Below are 21,674 nucleotides of genomic sequence, written 5' to 3'. Positions count from 1 at the left end.
AAGTGCCCGACTGTCAATCAGTCATCACATTCACACACTGACGGCGATGCCACCAGGAGCAATTTGGGGTTCAGTGTCTTGCCCAAGGACACTTCAACATGGAGACTGAGGGAGCTCGGGATCGAACCACCAACCAGTCGCGCCCCGCCCTGTAATAAGAAGGCAGAGTACCCGGGCACACACGCCGCACTGGGATTTGAACCAGGAACCTTCTAGCTGTGAGCTAACCACTGCACATAATCTTAACGTTGATATAAGAAGAGGTTTGGCTTTAAGTGCTTCACAGGTTTATCTCTTGAATTTTGTTTGGACATTTACTGAATACCAGATGTTTTTCTTTTTGTAGTTCGTGACAGAACTTAATTAAGGATTTTAATGATTTGCTCCTGTTCTTTAATTGTTGATTTAAATTCACTTGTGTTGTTAAAAAAAAGCAAACACAAACAGTTAAATAAAACTTGCAATCAAGAGGTGAGACAAACTCATCAGCCTGCCTTTGTTGGTAACAGTTCCCTGATGAAGAGGGCCCCGTACTCTGGATTAAATCTGATTACTGTTTGAATTGAGAGTGCCGGACAATTTGACTGTCTGTTTTTAAAAAAATTGAGTGTTTTAAGTAGACAAATTTGTTCATTATTTTTGTGCATTCACTGTGTCAGAAGATGACCTCCACACGAACAAGCTTGACATCTCCAAAAGCAAACAAAGCTGAATGCAAATATGCTTTTATGTAATCACATTATCACAATGCCGCATTAAAAAAAACAGAACAGTAATTGCATTTGGGACAAAAATAAGCTGCCTAAATGTTGCGTGCCTTATGGAGAAGAAGGGCGCTAACATTTTGTAGCTGCTGGGTACATTTTAACAATCTGTTTATGCAATTTCAGTGTGCATGACGGCATTGTTCTCATGCTGTCATTTATTGTTATTTAATACTTTAAGTATGCAAACTAAGTATGCAGCACAAAACAGTCTCACTGCTTCTGCTGATGTAAATTAATACAACTTTAGGATGTCTTAATTCAGCTCACATGAACCTTTCTCTAATTCTTTTCCTCCTTAAAAACATTAGTCCATCAATAATCAAAACGGTGGCCCTTTCAAAATAAAAGGTCTCTCACAATAACCTTGATCTGAATAAACACGTTTGTTCCAGCAAGTAAGCAAGGACAGCAAAGGTAAGGTAATAATTCATGACAATCTGTGCGGTTTTCAAATAATAATGTCCAATTAATCGTTAATGTTTGAAAAGCAAGTGTTTCTGTGACCTGTAGCCGTGCGCTTTCATCATTATTTGTAGAGGAAAGAAGCCGTTTCACTGAAATGACTGTTGGAGGGAACGTACCGAGATTTTTATTTAGATTCACTGGAATGAGTTTAAACCATGAAAATGAGAAGTACAATATTTAAAGTTTCTTATAACCCACTTCCTGCTTATTTCCCTCACTGAGCTGAGAATTACACACACCATGTTTGTCTGGTTAATGGGGAAGTTTCTGTAGAGTTCAAGCAAAGTTTCTTTCCTCCAAACTTCATCGCCGCCTCTCCGCAACTTATGAAAGAGTAAAAGTTGTCTCTTGGGTTTTGCCCTCTCTGTGTATCAGTGCACATTGACACCAATCCAATACTGCATCCGCGTGAGGAAGCCTCCTGCTAATTGTAAACAAGAGAGAGAGGTGAGCACGCCGTCGAGCAGAGCGCCGATCTCCTCTGTGGAGCTGCAAAGTGAAACGCTGATTAGTGACGCTACATTACTCCGCTTTGTCCAAGGGCAACTGTTTCATATCAGCCAACAGTCTGCGGCACAGACGCTGACCTCAGCACTCACGAGCGCCCTGCAGCTGCTTGTTCTGATGGACGTTTTCATATCAGAAATAGAAATTGTATTCATAGTTTATACTATATTAAGGCATAATTAGTGAGTACTTGAGTGTTTATTCAAATGAGAGGACCTTTTAAATGGAGATGAAGCACTGAGGCTGAAGTAGATCAGATACTGTAATGTGTGGCGCCATCTGCACAATATGTATTTATGTTAATATTGGTCCTCAGAGGATATAGCACAAAAACTGGTTCTTAAATGTAACCAGTCATAGCCCTGCATACCTAGACTGCGCACAGACACACACGTGTGCACGCGTGCAGAGCAAAAATATAATCCATCTCCAATTTGTCACATCACCATTCCAATCTATTCCTATTGTTACGCTTCTTTTCAGACAGAGCACCTTATCTCACTCTGAGCCATCACCTCTCTCTGAACCGGCCTACCCTCATATTCCATCTATGCGGCTTCATCCATTAGTTTAATTATCTCTTCTCTTGGCTCTTGGAATTTCCACTAAGCCAGGACTTCTGCACCTGACTATTACAGAGGGCAGACTGTGACCGCGTTCTCAACTTGACGAGCGACAGGGAGGAACTTAAACAATTGTCAGACTAAATCTTTTTAGACCTAAAGGGTATGAGGGGGAAAAGGGTCTCTCGATAATGTTGTCCCTGCCTTGTGGCAGTTTAAATTACACTTTTGGTTCTGTTAGTTTAAGATAGAAATAGTTCTACACTCATGGTATGAGGGGGGTTGGTAATGTGCTCTGCTGTACTCTCATGCTGGGTTTTTTTCTTACTCGCCCTCTTCAATAGGGTTGGGAATCGCAGGGTTACTCACAATACGATACGCAATACACGGACCACGATAACGATAATATCACGATACAGCGATATATTGGGAGATAGATCACAATATCTGATTACAGGGCTCGACATAAGCACTGGCCCGGTGGCCCGACCGTATGTTTTTCACCCACCAGGCCAGTAGATTAAGCATTTAACTGGCCCGGTGTGCCAGTAAGATCCACAAGCCCACAGTGTAAACAATATAGTAGCCCTCCTGAGATTCACATTCCCGATGAACAGGACTAATTACCTTCTACGCAGAATGGCTACTGCTGTCAACAACCCGTTACACGCTACTCGCTGCACTCGCGACAGAGCAGCTGTCATTCGAGAACACGCTAATTGACGTTAGCAAGCTACCGCGGACTAGTGAGACAAAACGGCAGGAAAAACTGTTTAGAGCGGCGTATATTTGTAAATCAAAATATTTATATTTGGCCCCAGCCTGACGATAATTATATTGCAAGAGTCAGGACGACGATATATTGCATATCGATATTTTGTCCCGTCCCTACTCTTCAACCATATTCATGTTATATGACAAATTAGATGACTGTACGTTGTCCAAGTATGTGCTTATACACGCAGAAGTGCTATGAGGCACATACATGGTAACATGCTCAAATGACAATGCTAACATGCTGAAAGGGTAAGAGGGTTTAATAGTTACCATGTTCACCACTTGACTGTCATATGTTAACATACAATCAGTTGCTAATTAGCACCAAAGTGAAGCTGGCCAGATATTTAACTTTTAGTGTGATGAGACAAGAGTAAGATGATGGCGGAGGATCGAACATTAAAGATCAAACTGAGTACTCCAAAACCATTGAGTGTCATCGGCGTAAAGGCGGATCTTTTCTTGTAAAATGTTGAGCGTTATCAGCAGCCCCGGTGTTGTCACAACTTCTGAATTTCCTCACCTGTGCATGTGTTGATGGATCACCAAAGAGATGAGAATTGTTCCGGGGGGGGGAATGAATATCTGTACCCAATTTCATGGCAAAAGGTTGAATAATTATAGTAATATTCAGCTCACAACCACACATATGAACTTCATGGTGGCTTAAAATTAAAAACGTATCTTTGGTGTCACCAAAGTCTTTAAGATACATCTTCTGAGAACTATGATTGTACTAATTGATGTGCCAATCCATCAGGACGGTATGTATATTGCACAGGATAAAACTTAGACCTGCTGGTGCTACTGGACAGAAAGCAAGGGGATCACCAAAATCATTAGGGTACATCCTCTGAGAACCAAGGACATCTGCATAAATCATCACGGCAATGCATCCAACAGACATTTCATTCTGGACAAAGAAGTCAGACAGACAGTCAGTCATCGAATGCCCGAAACCATGCTGCTAGCATGGCTGAAAATGCCAAACAAATCCAAAGATTACAGAACCAACCGAGTCACAGACCTGGCATAAAGACGCTGACCATCAGATGGAGAGGTCAGAGGGAGCAATGGAAGACGCCAGCAGGAGGGCCCACGTCCCCTAGCCTGAGGGAGGCAGCGGTGGGACGATGAGTTGACTGCGGGTCACTGCAGAGCGATAAACCAGAACAGGCAGAAGGAGACAGGCAGGCGGCTGTCTCCTGGGGGACAGAGGTTGTGAGACACACGGAGGCCTCTCACTTACCTGCCTGTCACAGCGTCAGCATGACCCCGCAGCATGAGGTCACCGGAAAGCAGACCATTAGCCACAGTCGGTGGGTAGAGGTGAAAGATCTCCACCCACACGGTGAACCCGCAGATGACATGTTATGTGGTGTTTTAGTTTGCCTGCTCGTACATGTTATTTTGCAGGAGCAGCGCTTTTGGTCTCACTGTAAAAAGACTTCATAATCCTGCATAAATCACCCGTTATATAAAAGATTATCTCCTTTCAGAATGTCTAGTGGCGGATACATACAGTATGTTTTCTTTACAATACGTGTGAAGGACATTGACACAGATCTAGCATGTGAAAAAAATTAGATATTCATCTTTTCAAGTGGAGATCAGCTCAAGACACACAAGCTGATACAAAGATCCACACATTCTCCTCACATTGTTCTTATCTTCTGAAGGCTGACGAGCTCTTATATTTCTCTATTAGCAGGGACAGATATACACACGTTCGCACGCACACTCACACATTAAGGCAGAGATTCAGCGAGAATGAAAACATAAAAATAACAAATTAGAGAACCAACAGAGAAATGTCACTTCCTAAACGCACACGTAGTATTAAAAGTGCGTCTATCAATCAGTGCTTAGAGTAGTGTGTAATATTTTAATACACAACCATCAAGAAGCACTTATATATGTACAGAGGGCAAAAGCACCGACACGAACCCACTCAGAGTGAAAACCTCGACCGTGCTCCGGCAGTCTCCCGAGTTAAGCATTACTTTCATTATCACTTTCTTTTCTACTTTATAATAACACGGTGCAAACGTTGTTTACAGCCAAAGTTTGGGTGATGCTGATGTTACAGAAAAGGTCACAAAGTCTCAACATTTAATAGGTGCCTTCCACTTCGTAGCCTGAACTCTCTGACGGGATCGCAGCCGAACACAACAAGTGAATGCAGCCATTAGTGTACAGAAACGGTGGTAGCAGACTCACACAGCCAGCCAGAGGCCATCTTAGCGCAACCTTGTTGGCGGAGGTGAGCATCAACTTCAGCCAAATCATCGTGCCGTTTTAGCAGCGGTGCACTCTTGGCCTGATCTAAACAGACGTGTATTTATTTACTCCGGCAGATGATGATAAATTGGCCGTATGGAGACGCTCCTACGTCTGCTTTCACAGCCGTCCTTTGCTTGTATCTTTACAGCTTCAGAGTGGAGGATTGTGTGCGTATGTGGGCTTGTGAAACAGTCAAAGACAAAGAGGGGGGACAAAAAAAAAAAAGAGGGTGGTAGAAATTACAACAGCACAGCCAGGAGAGGAACCGTGCAAGTTCTTTAGCCTTACCTACCCTATCAAAACCCCCTAATTAGACCACAAATCACAAGATAGCACATGACCACTTCCTTTAGATGAGTGTGGAGCTCAGCACAGCAAGAAGTCTACGCTTAATCCAGTCTGTGTCTCACCCTCAGAAATGAGATGCGGCGGCCTGAATTGGGACGGAAAGATGAGGAGGGAAATTAAAGGATAAAGAAAAGAGGGAGGAGGGAGCTCACATGGAGGAAGAGAAAATTGATTCAAGGGGAGAGCTGGAAGATCCGTTAAATTCATTTCATAATTAAAGTTGCTGTGGGCAGGTCGCTGCTCGTAGGGACAGAAAATCACCAAAAAGTTTCAATTTCTTTCCCCCCGACTCCCTTTGTGGCACCTTTTGTCCACCTGCCCCCCTGCAGACACACGCGCAGGTAAAGTGCAGCTTATACATGCGCCAACGACATGAAATGAAGTTACCAAAGCAGCTAATGACTGAAATAGCGGCGGCAGTGACGTGCACATGAATGAGTGATCCTTTGCCCTCATGGCTTCAAAGTCTCCCCCCCTCCTACTGCTGCTTCCGGCTCAAAATGTATTTTAAAACGGAAAACAAATGGCTCTATTTATATTCCACAAAACTGGACATGTTAGCACCCTCGCAGTCCTTTCCAGTCGGAGTTATTTTTGCTTATCAAAAGGTCCATTTATAACTCCTGCGACTATTGGCGAATAAAAGTTTTCACCCTTTTGGAAAATGAGAACAGGAAGTGGCTCGCATGTCGTACAAAAGGTTCAGACTATCAGACATTTTAGAAAGCAAAGAACAGCTTCTACCCCAATAATTTCATGATACATCTAAATTATTTATCACCCCTCGCAGGTGTATGAGCTCCCACTTAAATGAGTAATGAGACTCTGCAAGACAAAGAATGACAAGGCTGAGTGATCTTCCCTCAGCCTGCCACTGTGAGAGTCTGAAGCCCTAAATTAACATAAATGTCTGTGGGTTTGAACAGGAAAATAGTGCAGGTTGTTCCTGCTTTTATGGTGGCGATGTGTGAGGATCAGTTTTTAACTTACTTCTTAGTTAATTAAGCTGTCGTACTATAAGTGTGATTGATAAAGCAAATTATAGACCCAATATTAAGGCAATTACATGAATCTATTTCATGAATTCTGATTACAGACAGTGTGAACAAAAACACAGTGTGCTCGCAGGCACCATTAGCTCCCAGAATCACACAGTACAGACGGGAAAAAAAACAGGCTTAAACCACTGTGAGCTATTGCCCTCTCCAAGCTCAGCTCGCCCCCCTCTGCAGCCATTACTCTTCCATGTTGCGGTTGTTCTGCAAGCTAAGCAGGGACAACAATGGCTACATGTTTACACAGCGAGCGTCCTTATAATTTAGAATCCCGACAGGAATCGATAGTTAGCAGTGTAATTCAGTTAAACTAGAGATAGTAGCTCAGGATAAACGATGTAACGAGCCTGTGAGAGTCACTGATGTGGAGGTGATGCAGTGCTGAACGCCATCACGGCTTCTATACAGTTAGCACTCAGAGGAAAGCAGCTCCGCTGTAAGTGCAGTTTCATTACGACGTACCTGGCAGCATTCGAACATGTGACCGTCGACCAAGCGCTGTTTTATAATTCAAGTCTTCCCACGCTGTGCCATTATGCCACCATTACTGCCCTGGCCCTCCTGCAGTTACCTCCCCCTCTCTGGGGGGGGGAGAAGCACTCATTACCGAGTAAGTCATCATGATTATGAGTTTGGAAATTTGCTGAGCTGCTAGCTAGCTCATTCCAGTTCATCAGCATAACCGCATTAGAGAGAGGAACCTGTGGGCTGGCAATCTCGCGCTTCCTCGATATTGGAATCCCAGCAGGCCGAGCGTGTCCACATCCATTATATCGAACCTGAGCCACCAACGAGGTGTAATATCCCGCCACCAGCCACCACCAACGCCATGTGACACCTGGAATTTAATTAATTAGGTTTACACAACAAACCTGTCGCTCCAATGCATCAATCTGCCTTAAACAGCGGAACCAGAGCTTTTTGTTTATCTTTATCAGAGCCTACACGCAGGATACAGGACAGGATACAGTCTCTGGACTTGCTTATGTGACAGTTAAAAACATAACCTCCAACAAAAACTTCCTCATATAGCTCTGATAATGGTTGCAAGAATCCCTAATTTGTTTCCATCCCTAATATATTTACCTCATCTGGAGAAAGGAAACAGATTGTCAGAGGCAGTGGGAAGTAAGATGATTTGGAGCTCAATTCTGCTAAATTGGTTGCTGCCAGCGTGATACATCACGGAGAATTAAGACGCCTCTCCCCCAGCACAGAACTTCGGCAGCCATATTGGCACATCTGTCAAGGGCCCGCCCCTGACAGAGACAAATGGACTAATTCTGGCACACGAAAGCCTGATCCAAACTGCTAGCAATAACCAAGATGAATAATGAGTCAGCTCGGGCCCAAGCAAAATTCATTTTTAATAATTAGTGTTCCTGCACCTCTCATTTTCTCACAAAACGAGTGCAGGTACAAGTACAGGTGGATCCGACACATCAGCGAGACTGGAGGGATATAGATGATGTTGTGTTAAGCTTCCATCATCACAGAGAATGACTGAGAGTACAAATGCAGGGGGTGTAAGACGGATGAATCTCTCCCTCGATTCTCCCAGGAGGAAGAAATTAATCAAGTCGAGAAAGCGCCTCGGCTACGAGAGGCAGTGGAGGAATGTTGCAGGATGCGCACAACAAAGTTCAAGAGATCCTCAGTGTTTGACTTTTGTGAACGAACAGTTTCTATTGGCAAAATACAAGGAAAAGGAGGGGGAGACACAAACCAGCAGCGTTTGACACCTGTAGCACACACCCATACAGCATAAAGAGAAGTAGTAGTCACGGTACAGTAGGTGCCAATCAATGCATTCAGTGTGATAAAATTGCTGCCGTTCTGGACAGCTGACATGTGTCGACTGGCAGTGATGTACGATGCTGCCAGTGTGCAGGCTCACATAGAAAACAATGGACGTAGGTGTTTTTAAGCTTGTCATATGCTGTCAGTGCGTTGCCTTCAAATCCTGGGACCCTGAGAAAAGTCGCTATAACTGACTTTTCTGTGTTTATTCACACAGTAATACACTACTCCGTGTTTAGCAGAAAATCCCCAAACACAATACATAGTGGGCTTTGAAGCGGCGACTGTTGCAACGCTGCACCATTTCATAGCGGCTTAATTGAATACGCCTGATAAGAATATGTATTGGTGTTGTTGGGAATGGCAGAAATATCACAATGTAGAGTCCCTTTAAAGGCTTTTAATTTGAAAGGCTTAATTGGACTTTGTGGAGACCATAGAGTGAAGCGAACTGGCCCTTTAAAAGACACATTTTAGACTTTGCTGTAACGTCATTTGACTGCAGGATAATTGGAAATTAAATTCAGCTGTATGATGTTCAGCTGTATTTCAGTCAAGCAAATTATCTGATTGAATAATTTCTTTTTGGTGTTCATTGGAAAACCAATACTGTGTTTCATGATTCATGATACAAACACATCCCACAATAGCTTCAATATCTACAATCTGATTGTTTCAAAACAACCAGGAGCAAAACATCATTACTTAAAATAAATCTGATTTCATTTATGGGAGCTCGTGTAAAAATTACCTCCATCTTTCTCATCTGAAAGACTCGCAGGAAAATACACCTTAGACTGGTGTTATCCCCGAGGAGCGCGGCCCCTCTACTGAATGCTCCGACACTTTACCCTCCGTGGATACCCCATGTACAGCCGTGTAGTCAGGAGCTTTGCTTTAAAGTCAAGTGCTTCTCATACATAGAGGTCTGCAGGGAGCAATCCTCCTCTAGATTCATTACCTCCAGGAGGCAGAGCTCCTTCTGTCGGGCACCATGACAACATGGCATTGCTCTTTTCCCTCCAGCCTTTGTATGGGTGGTGGTGGTGGTGGTGGGGGGTGTCAGGCCCACAGGAGACAAAGTGCACCGCCTTCACAAGCAACAAGCCAATGTTAGGTTATATAAATCGTAGGGTTTAACATGTTAGAGAAGCATGCTCTTATTTTCAACCCTCCTCAAAGAAAAGTGCGTCTCTATTAAAGTCGAAAAATAATGGGATCAATTTTACAACAGAGTGCAGAGTGATGTATTATTGACGTGTTTCTCTAAAAGCTGGGAATAACTAATCAGAGAAAGTTTAAGGTGCCTATTTCTACTAAAATAAAGGGAATGTTGTGATAGATCTGAAGGGGTGGGGAAAAAAATACAGGTGTGCGCAGCGCGAGAAACGAGGGCCAAAACAAACAACCCCGGCAATCAAGCACAGTGAGTTACCTAATCTTGTTTTGTATCCTCTAAAGTACTAATTAAGTTGGATCAACATAGCAATTGATTGAAAATGACACTTCATTCACTTCATTATGTGAGACATGAGTGGAAAGATTGCTAATGATCGCGGGCAATCTCGCTGAAGTGGAATAAAACATTCAGGCGGAGGGGGAAAATGTAAGCGGCACGTATCAGACAATCGCAGGCTCGTTCTGTGGCTACAACAGCTTGTCAGGGTGGCTCCCGTCCAAACATGCAGCACTGCTGGATGCAAACAGGGAGACGGAGGTCTATCTGTGCAGAGCAGAGAGCTGGGAGTGAGTTAAACATGTGAACAATCAGACATGTAGTATCATCCGTACAACGTGTGGTCTGTCCTGCATTTTTAATTCCTCCAACTGTGCACACTTTTCTTTTTTCTCACCATTATTAATCCTCACACCGGGCCCAACATTAATCTTTTATTAGTCATAATTGCTTTATATCAATATAAAATGACAAAATCTCATAACGCAGAGAAAATATAAATCGAATAAAGAGCAGACGATTATCTTCAGGGAGTTAATCTATACTTTTCTACATCTAACGCCATCATTCCTCCGCTTGTGTTTTTCTTCCTTTTGTTTTTCATTCTACACACTGTTAGAGGGGATCAAGCGTAATGCCTCTGCAAATGCACATTAAGGTGCTCCAACTGTTGTGCTGTAATTAAACTCGAACAATAAATCAACAAGAGTGCAATCAAACGCAAACTACTGCTTATATTTGGGGCCACAAACATAGAAGAGCAGATTAAAAAAAAAAAAGGAAGCCGGAGAAGCGAACGGAGAAGATGTGAAAACCTGCAGAGATATAAAAAGGGGGGAAATGATGCATAGCCCTGTTCCTGTGGGAGTCTTATGGTGAGTATGATATCATCCCTCTTATGAAAAATGCCTCTACACACACACACACACACCACACACACACACACACACACACACACACACACACACACACGCACGCACACACACACACACACGCACACACGCACGCACGCACAGCATGCTTTAAATAACTTTTAATCAAATTTCAGGGTGTAGGTTTGAGGCTTCTTACAGTGAGGTTCATAACCAAAGCACACAGGAAGGTGACATGTCATGAAAGGGTCTGAGCTCTCTTTGCACTGTGTGCCTCCTTCCTAGGTTTACTAATGTGGACAAATACAAGAGCGTAGCCTGTCATAATAATATAGATGTATCAAAATACAGGTGACTATAATATTTTAACAAAGTCGGGATGCACGACATTGGATTTTTTGCGGATATTTTCCAACCCTTTTTGCTGATTTCAACACCGATATATTAGGCACAAAAAACGCCATACCGCAGACACCTTACACTCTTCACGCTTGACGGAAGAGGTGTTGTACAAAAGGTCACGTGTCTGATCGCTCACGTTCCTGAGCGCACCTGAATGCAGCATCCCCCCCAAAACACAGTGAGGCAGTGAGGGAGACATGCCCGGACTTGTTTGCTGCACCTACTACGGAGACATCAGTGATGACGGACTCTTCCGTCGTGTGTGCGTACATGACTATGTAGGTTAGTTTTACACTGATGTTCATGTTACGCTCTGTTCGTGTCAGCTTTGGCCGCAAGTCTATTTTCGGCGTGTTTGATGTTGTGAAGTCCGCTAAAATGACGAGAATGTGAGCTAACTGTTGGCTAGTAAAGAGTTGTGAAAGTTATTTAACTTGTATTCATTGGCTCGAGTTTCTGTGACTTCTAAGTCTTAATTTGTATACTGTTGATAACTTTGTGCAGGCAGTGTGCGCGCATACTCACACCGAGTTAATGTCGTAGCATTACATCAAGCTTTTTTTAGGGAATCATCGAGCAGTCAGGCAGAATTAAAGCGTTGTTTTATTGGCAGACAATATATGCAGAAAAATGACAAATCTGCCGATGCCGATATGTCATTTTCAAGCCATTATCTGCAGATACTGATAATGTGCCGATAATACCGTGCATACCTATAACAAAGTGTAAAAACTCTTAAAAATATTACTAGTGCTGCTCCCCGAAAGTCAGTGATTCATGTGGACCTCAAGCCGACTCACTCCTTCATTGTTCTGTATACAAAGATGCAGGAACAGATATTTGACTGACAATGCAACAGCATCGCAGGATGTTCTAACTTATAATAGAGTTATTTCGACAAACATAAGTGGCTTTAAGATGTCATGAAGGTCCACGAACTGAGCAGACGCCATCTGATTTCCTGCTGCCCTCCTCTGCCCGCCTCTACCTCACACAGCTTGTTAGGATTCCTTCAGTGTTCATTGTTCACAAGGTTTTTTTCCTGTAGTTAAATTGTCCGGAGAGGTCTCCACCTGTCCTCAACAAGCAGACACGGGACGCTGAGTTAGCTCAGTTGGTAGAGCAGGCCCCCCATGCACAGAGGCTACAGTCCTCGATGCACTGATCGCAGGGTTGACTCCCCATATCTCCTGTCTCTCTTCAGTTATCCTGTGGAATAAAGGCAGAAAGCCCCCCAAATAAACAAAAAAACAAAGCCCTTTTTTACATTGCGATTCCACCACAGTGCTGTACCAAAGCTGCACTATTACGTGGCTTTTTCCATCTTACATTGAACCAAGTGACGCCAGGGTAAAGCTGCACCAGTGTTAAGAGTGAGAGTCGGGTACAGCCCTATGTATTAGGCTACCACATTAAGCGATCACAACAGTGAATGTTTATATTTTTAATTACAACATATGCAGTACAGCTGAACTTTATCAACTGAGAAATCTGATCGAACCAAAACGCAGGATGCCAGAAACTTCTAAAATTGCTCCTTTGTATTTGTTTCTGTTCCAGTTTCTCAGGCTCATATTGTTCCACATCCTTCGAACAGCCTGGTCCACTGTAGGATACACAATGCAGGGTGTGGAGAGCATGTGTGAAACAATGGCTGATACGCTCCCCTATACATTATGTGCTGATAGAGCTGCAGTCTGCCTCTTACCCTCTAGCTTCGTGCTAACCCTACTGTGTGCATTTTTTTCTTTTTTTACACTCACTTGCACCGAGCAAATGCCCTTAATAACCATTTAGCTGCTAAGGCACGCTTGTCTGTCCTCCATTCACAGCCTTAGCCACTAATTACCTTTCCAAAGCCGTGGACATTTCTGTGTTCGCTCAATGCGTCCCTTTTTCTCACTACAATCAGCCAGCTGCCTTCTCTGCTAGGAATTGGTGCTCTGCACGGGCCTGAAATGAATGTCCAGAATCAACCCGTCAGCCGACTCTCTGACCCCATTTCTGTTCACACTCTGTTCATAAAAATAAGAAAAAAAACACACTAAGAGATGCAATCTTCTCCCAATTACCAGCCTGCCTCTTGCTAAGCATGCATGCAACTCTGTGCACACATAACCATCTGCCAAATAAAAGACATATGGCTGTGAAATTTAATTGACCAAAGAAAAGTGCAAACTCTTGATCTTAGCCTGATGTGCACGCACACACGTACAGACATGTGTTTTCTCACCGCGGCAGAGACAAAGACTAAATTTTCCTCCAGCATATAATTTCTCGCCATGTGAGTCATCGCAGGAGGGAAGGGACCCAGTTAGTTATTTGCTGGGTGATGTTTTTGGACCTGCGAACCTGTAAATATCATTTTTTACTGACTGCTCCTCACTTCCCGAGCTCTTCCAATGAGGTGCCCTCGATCAAAGAACGTAACCCCCATCTCCCACCGGAGCTGCTCAATGGCCGACAGAGGGCTTTGTTTGCACACGGGAGCGAATGTGTACGGCTGAATATGAAGCAGCGCTCTGACAGAACATTGATGTGTGCTTATCAGGACACAGCTCAGCCAACAAATGTATTTTCCCGGCTGCATAAACATGTACAAAAAAAGCATCATAGTATTAAACATTGAGGAATTTATGATGCAGGAGGAGCGTTTTCTTATTGATTTCCTTTCTTATGAGCAGCCTTTATGGTATCTACATGTTTAATTCATAAGAGTGTGGAGGCAAAACGAGTCTACTACATAAACACTGCAAAAACACTGCATACAGACAGTCTGGAGTGCAACAGTGTAGGGTAAGAAACAACATTCGCTATAAGCTTTATGTACAAATTAGGCCTTTTACAGCTTAAAAAAAGCAATCGACTTGATATATTGACAAAAACATTCTTATCTGTTCGACTAAATTGCTTCTTTTGCAGACTCTGTACAGCGTAAAGCTCACCTGCTGCAGCTCGAACGTCAGAGAACAGATCTATTTGCCAATTTTTACCTTAAAAAACAACTTTACCGCTCAAATGCACAAACATGCAAACACATCCTCTAATGGATGAATCATCCATTAGAGCACACATCCCACTGATCACTCTGGGCTGCCATATCCGCCCATCTCACCACTTTGTTAAGGTAGATGAGAGGAGGAGGCAAGCCAAAATTCCCAGAAGCTTTTACTTTGGCATAAAAAGCCTGCATATTACCAATAATAGAGGGATGCATTCAACAAAATATAGCAAGGACTACTGAGTTAGTGATACCATATACTGCAATACAAGCAGGACTCTCACTGTGCAACTGAACATGAGATTCTAGAGGTCATCGTGTTCGGCTTTCACATATGTACCCATCGCTTGCAGAAGATGATTATGGTTCCATCCTCAACTGTTTGTATGCCTCATTCAAACCTGAAGATAAACACGTTTTAATCAATTTGGACTCATCACTGCTTGCAACAACAGTATCTGAACATCAGCTCACTTTGCTGTCAGTCAAACTCTGTGTTATCTTCTCTCCAGCGCTTTAGTTTAATTAGAGTTATCAAGAGCAATAAAAACACTATTACACGAATACTAAACGCCTAATTCAGCTCTTCTGGCTGCAGCAGTGAGGAGAGAAAAAGGCGAAATGCTCGAGAAATGATAAAGAAATGCACTTCCCCTCCTGCTGAGAAAAGCGGTCAGTGCACAAATGAGAGCTCACCTGAATAGGACCAGTAGGGGTCACCTGCTGCCCTCCTCTCCCTCATTACGCCGGTGCTCCCATGGTGCCCGTCTCCGGCGCGGTGAGGTTGGCCAGCCGATGCAACTGTGGGAGACAGAGACAGAGGTTATGAAAATCCACTAGGGAGGAAAAAGTTTCTTTTACAACAAGTGCTGCGGTAACTTATTCAACAATCTATTTACACTGTAATGAGGAAATGTGTTTGGCAACACAGTGAAAGAACAAAAAGTACATTCAACTAACAAAAACATTCTCCGCAGGAATTCAGTTTCTGTTTTGCAGGACACGCAACATTTACGTCTGATGGTGGTTTTTAGAGCCCATGCAGAAGGAAGTGTTGCTTTAATGCTTAGCAAACTGTGAGTATGTGTAGGCTGGGGTGATGGATGGGTGCAGGCTGGGTTCACCCACTATTTCTCTAGTGTGGCTGGGCAGTAACTCAGGATCATTATCAACTGTCAGCTACATGATGTTGTCAAAAATAAACATTTGGATAGAATTTTTATTTTAAAACTACCATAATGAGATCTGTAATCCTTTGTTTGTGGTTTCTGTGATTGTGTGACGGTGGAAATTTAAATGAGCTTAAGCTTATGTTGTACCTAAAGCAAATTCCACAGACATTGCTCATTAACATATAATGATGATCATATTGATTTTCACGCTACTATTGTAATATTGATATAGACGATATCCCCTACTATAATCATCATATAGCTTCCTACAAACATAATCTATTCTCATGAAAAGAATAATCAGAAACAGGGGTGCATAATATCGTTTTCTGGAGCTGAGTTGCTGAGGGATGGGCCATCATCTCGCACCATTACAATCTTTGCTGAGAGTCGCGCATGCTAAACAGTGACCGGGAAGCGACAGGCAAACAAAATACAGCAAAATAGCAGCGGCCGATGCAACACCATCGTGTCCTAAAACTTTTAGAGTCTGGAAGCATTTCACCCTCAACGCTGCAAAGAAAAGGATCGCCTGCAAGATGTGTAAAGCAGACCTTGCTTATCACGGGAGCAGGACGGTAATATGTGAGCATTTTAAGAGAGGGCAGAACTCATATTTAAAGTCTTTATTGTTAGTTAGTACATGCTTAAAAGATCCTCCAACTAAATAAAAGCTGATAGCTAACATGATAATCTCTAAGATCTTTATTTAAATAAATGTCTGTTAAGTTGCTATCTGTCGCCGAATGAGGTAACACAATGGTGATTGAGCCTATGGCCCACTGATGAAAGCCTTTGCATTTGCAGTATTACAGACTGGGTGTCTGTGGCGACTTTCGCAGAGATGAAAAGAAAAGTGGCGCCTAGTTAGTGACGCGTTTTCCATCACCCAGCAGTGGTTGGTCTGCCAGAGAGGGTAGGCGGAGCTACACGGGTGCTTTTCTGGTCTCTGCAAGTGTTGTGAGTAAACAGTAATCTACAATGGCTGAACAAACAAAGAAAAGATCGGTGACTACAGATACAACTTGTGGAGTTGTAGTGAAGTGAAAATCCAAAGAAAAAGAAACAAATTTGACGCTCAGATGAAGGCAAAAAGGAAGGCAACAGTCAGCGAGGAAAATAAAAGAGTTACAACCCTAACAAAGGGAGCCAACCATAGACATCTGGTTAAATTGGGACGTAGGCGCCCACGATTCGTATTTATCGCCAAAGGTGCCTCTAAATAGAACAAAACTGAGATCTTCAAGATTATATCTTTAAATAAGAGCCTTTAAGTAGGCTAATTGTGCAATTCATGAAACGATTAGTCAACTACTCGTTTCAGTCATCAATAACTAGTCGACTATCAAAATAATGGTTAGTTGCAGCCCTCATCAGAAATACAGATTTATCTTTTTAAAAAGGTGATGAGTCGATAATTGGCACTGAAAAGTTACAGACTCTTAAACAAAATTCAGAGTTTTTCAGAGTCATTAAAGATCAATGTTCTGTTCCGCAAATAGGTTGAAAAAAAGTAGGCTACTTCTATTTCTTCTTTACTGCAGTTCAAAGTGCCTTAAATTGGAGGCACTGCAGCTCCTCTCTGGAGAGACTGTAACCAAATGTCGTGACAGCCACTGAATCCTACTTTATCAACTTTTACCGAGTATCTTCTTGTCTCTCTACCCACCGAGCTGTTTTGACAAATTTTAGTTGCATGAAATGTCTTGCTTGTGAAAACAGAAGCTGGAGCAACAGAGATGCTGTTGCCAAAAAAACAAAATCCCCCTCCCCCCTTGCTTTCAGCCCAGGTGCCATCGTTTGACACAGAGCCTTAATGGGCTGTAATGATCATCACCATCAGGGATCTGCTGCAAAACAAGAGGAGCTTTCCCTGCAGTCCCTGTGATGCTCCTTGCTCTCTTTCAGCTACAATCAGTCAGATTACAGCAGCAGATGGCCGAAGAAAGCAAAAGGAAATTAGGGTTGACTAGATGGTCGATATGTTTGTTATATATGCATGGATATTATAATGCCACAACAGCTTCCCTGCTGCTCCTGAGTGGAAACTACATTTAGCAAAACACAGACAGCCATGTAACCCAGGGTGTAAAATCAGACCTATATCTTCTGGCCACTAATGTCTCTTTTAGCTTCTCAGGGCAAACAGCCTGAAAGAAATCAAACATTGTCAACAAAATTACAGTGAAATCTGGAGGCACGACTTGTCCAACACTACCTAGAGCGTGTGCAGGCCCAGATTTGCAATAATCAAACTCATTGGAGAAAATATGCTCCCTGTGCCAGTGGAGGAGAAAATGTCTAGCTGAAGCCATTGTCACACACATGCACACTAACAGAACAAGGGTGTTTTGTGTTGCTTTAAGCAGTCAAAACCCACTGTGGCATTCAAAACCTGGGGATGTATTGGCTAATATTGGTTCTCTGTCGCTAGAAGGATGCAAACAATTGTGTATGCAGATTGTTTCTGTGTAAACAGGAACGGCAGAAAAACTTAAACAAAACCAGAGCTGAGAATCTACAGGACTCAAAAATTGTTACTTGCTCCAATACAGCTTCTGAATAAAAGTATTTTTTTGTACAGCTGGTTACATATTTTACTCAACATTGTGTTCAACGTTTAAAAACTCCAGACAGTCTTGGTACAGTTAATTCAAAACATACCGCAAACAAATGTGTTCCAATACCAGTAGCCTACAGGAAATGCCTCTGAAACAGCCCAAAATGTGCTTTCGGTATCTTTGAGTAAGCTATTAGCTAAAGTATGTTTATTAGCTCCAATAAAATCTACTTTGTTCCCCTTCTCCCAAACAGCAGCCTACACAACAATAATGTATTTTATTGCGGCAACTAGCGACTTCTGTTTTATCTGTCTCAGAGAAGTTACAATCTGATGACAGCAAACAACAGTTTGTTGCTAGCAGAGTATAACATGAGACAGGGCTAGCTAGGTTAGCAGTACGTCATTCACCATCCACATTTAAGGGTTGTATTTTTTTATATTTAAAGTTAATATGGTTAAAATCTTTCAGACAAAATAAAGCAGTTTCACAAAAAAAATAGAAAAACCAGGTCTCTGAGGCTGTTTGGTGGATAGAGGACGTCAGAGGGGCATGAGTCAACGTTTTTTAGCTAACGTTAGCTCAGCTTCTTTCTAAGTTCAGCGAGTACTGAACACGACCTTACAATAATGATAGCAATCTTATCATATCTTCCATACAGATTGAGTAGTGTACAGTAGTTAAAAAACACTAATATGTTTGTTTAATTTTTTTAATGGCAAAGGTATCAGAAGGGTTCTCAGTATCGGCTAAACTCAAGTCAAGGTAGCAGAATTTGTATCAGGAAGGAAAATATTGTCATTTTTTATTCGTAGTAATAATTGAAATATCTCTACTTACAAACAACCAGATTATGTAAGCACTCAAAACACCAGGACCTAAAACACAGCAGGTTGTGGTACATAAATATACAACTATTAACACACATAATATTTATACACACACTGCGTAGGATAATTTACCAATATAAAATACATTTTCCCATAATATTAACACTTGTATTTTGCATTAACAGTTCACATGTGAAAGGACTCCCCTACTGGTCTTCTATGTATTGTAACCATGACAACTACTGTACATGTACCTCTTAGCATGAGGTTGAAAGGTGACGTTAGAACAACAGCAGAACTCACTGGACCCACGCAATTTAAACCACCTGCATATAGTGAGCCAGAGTTAGCCTGATCAGCATCATATGCAAACACACACACACTCACACACACACATCTCCAGCCACTTAAGACAAGCTCAGCTCTTACTAATGGTTGCATCATTACCGGTGATTAATTAAACTAAGCACCACATCAAGCCAAGTCTTTCCTTGCACTTAAATTCAGTGCATTAACCCTCTCCAAAAACGGTCTCCTTCACCATAGTATGAGACTCTTACACAGCGTTTTCCGTGTCAAACTCTCTACTTCCAAGAATGTTAGCAAGGCAACATGGGTGGAGTTATAAATGGCGGCTTTGTTATCATCAGATGTATCGATTCACGGCGGGGAAACACGGGTTAAGTGTGAAACAGAGAGGTAGGGAGTCTCTGGCAGAGACTTGGAGCATATTTGAAGGCAGGTTGTGAAACAGGAGGGCTACACCGTCTTTGATCAGAGAGCATAGGAGACAGCACCATGTCAACAGTTTACACTCATCCATGTCAGCCGTCCCCTGTGGGCAAAGGGATTAAAGCCACAGCGTCTCCGATGGAGCCGAGCAGACATCACAGTTGGTGCTGGGCCTGAAGGAGACGGAGGAGAGCCGTGCAGCGCTCAGACAACATTCATGCAGCTGAAATCTAGCAAACACAATCGAATAATAACAGTTATGTAGGTTACCAGTAATTTAAATAAGATGTTCTATACAGAGTGCGGACTGAAAGGGATTTTTTTTACATCTAGGCTTTGTGGAAATGCATGATTTTAACATCTGATTTTTTAGAAAGCTCAGAGGAAATTTAATGCTTCGAAACGCCTACAGAACAACACCTTGTACAATGCCTCGGCATACAGAATCATTTTCCTTTTTTCATCGCCCCGAGGGCAGTTAAATCATCTACACCGCCATTAAGCCGTGCTATTTGTTCCATAATATCAGACTCAACAACAAGGCAAGAACCCCTGAGAGCCCTTGAAAAACAGCAGCCTAACAACAACCACAGGAGCGTTTAACCTGCATTAGTCATTAGGGGACAGAGTTAAAATATCAATCTCCTCTTCTGTGTGAGCATCAGGTATAAGGAGGACAGCCGGGCGGGGCACGGCCATGTCATAAGGGTGATTATTATGGGATGGATTGAGCTATTAAATACACCCTGAGTCACTATGTCCACGTAGTAAACAAAGATGTGCAGAGTGATGGTGCATGCATCTATGAGTAAAATACACAATGAAATTACGCATTATGTGCTGTTTTTAAAGGCAGGGATTGTAGATTTTCTATTTATAGTTATTTTCTACAGATTAAATGTGACACTGTGACAAAAATACAACAAATAAAATACACAAATGTGTGGCTTGAGGGTAAGAAAATAAACTGCTGAAACCAGGAGACTAGAAATAAAACACTAGGCCTAAAAATAAGGTCTGTTTTCCCTCATGAGATCTATTTGTTGTGAATAGCAAGCAAAGCAACTTGTTCTGGGGTCAGTCACATGTGCAGATCTTGTGCTCTTCTGCTGCTTATGTCATAACCATCTTCAGATTAGCTGTACTGCCATGTGTTATAACATCTCCAATCTTATATAAGGATTAATTAAGTTGTTTAGACATAATTAATCTATTATTTATGTCCATCCTAGGGGACAGCATTTGGCTTAAAAGAATAAAGCTGTCCATAGAGCCTGTGTCCACTAACAGTGTTATTTGCCCTGGCATTGCCTTTTTTATATACAAAAAAATGCAGTTTTGCAGCAGCGCAAAAATGCCATCGGAGTCAGCTGTTTTTTGTCGCTGCGCTCACAACGCTCTCAGTTGAAAATTGTCAAACTTTTGCAGGACTTCAGGAGCCGAGTGCACCAGCTAGGCGTAAAAAAAAATAGGTCTTATCTATTACGCCCGACTTAGCTACAACTGACTTCTTAATTGGAATTTACACCGAGTGCACCAAGTCTAACTGACACCGGTCGTAGCATGCGCCCGGTCTTATGATGCACATCCACGTGAACACTTGAAAAGCGTTGACTGTAACTAAGCAACACACGTCTAAACTCGCTAACTTTTCTCATCAAATTATTGACAGAAGATATGGATAACAAAACAAAAGTAAAGGAAAAAAAATGTTGCTGATAGTGAAATAAGGAAACGTAAATAATCAAATAAATAATTATCATGTCTCCCTCTGTGTTTTGAAAAGCCCTACTGGCACAAAATCTGAGCTCAATCAACACCTGCAGGGCGGGGACAGCGCCGGGGCTTACGTCTAACTGGTGCACGGGGCGTAACTTTCAGTTCTAAATCGGGCATAAGGTTACGACCAGGCATACGCCCAGCTGGTGCACTCGGCTCCAGATATCAACTTTGTCAACGACAGTGGCGGAGGAGAAGCTAATCGTTTCGTTTTTTCAAGGGTACAATTTCCAAGTGTAGAGCTGCTAACACTTTTAGTTTCCATTGTTTTAATGTTATATTTGTAAAATGTCCTTGAATCAAA

At 42.4% G+C, this 21,674-nt stretch overlaps 1 protein-coding gene across 1 annotated transcript in view; it reads right to left on the bottom strand.

Annotated features, from left to right (window-relative positions):
- ca16b (carbonic anhydrase XVI b) overlaps positions 1-21,674 on the bottom strand; it is a 111,507-nt gene that overhangs the window by 69,161 nt on the left and 20,672 nt on the right. The window contains exon 2 of the mRNA XM_069678200.1: positions 14,993-15,097. Coding sequence (XP_069534301.1) covers positions 14,993-15,097 — 105 coding nt within the window. The remainder of the gene's footprint in view (positions 1-14,992; positions 15,098-21,674) is intronic.

This window comes from Semicossyphus pulcher, unplaced genomic scaffold (genome assembly GCF_022749685.1).
Source record: "Semicossyphus pulcher isolate SPU_LCO1_2020_fin unplaced genomic scaffold, fSemPul1.0.p SCAF_3, whole genome shotgun sequence".
Taxonomy (NCBI): Eukaryota; Metazoa; Chordata; class Actinopteri; order Labriformes; family Labridae; genus Semicossyphus; species Semicossyphus pulcher.
The sequence above is the reverse complement of the archived record's forward strand: the minus strand, read 5'-3'. Positions and strand labels throughout refer to the sequence as shown.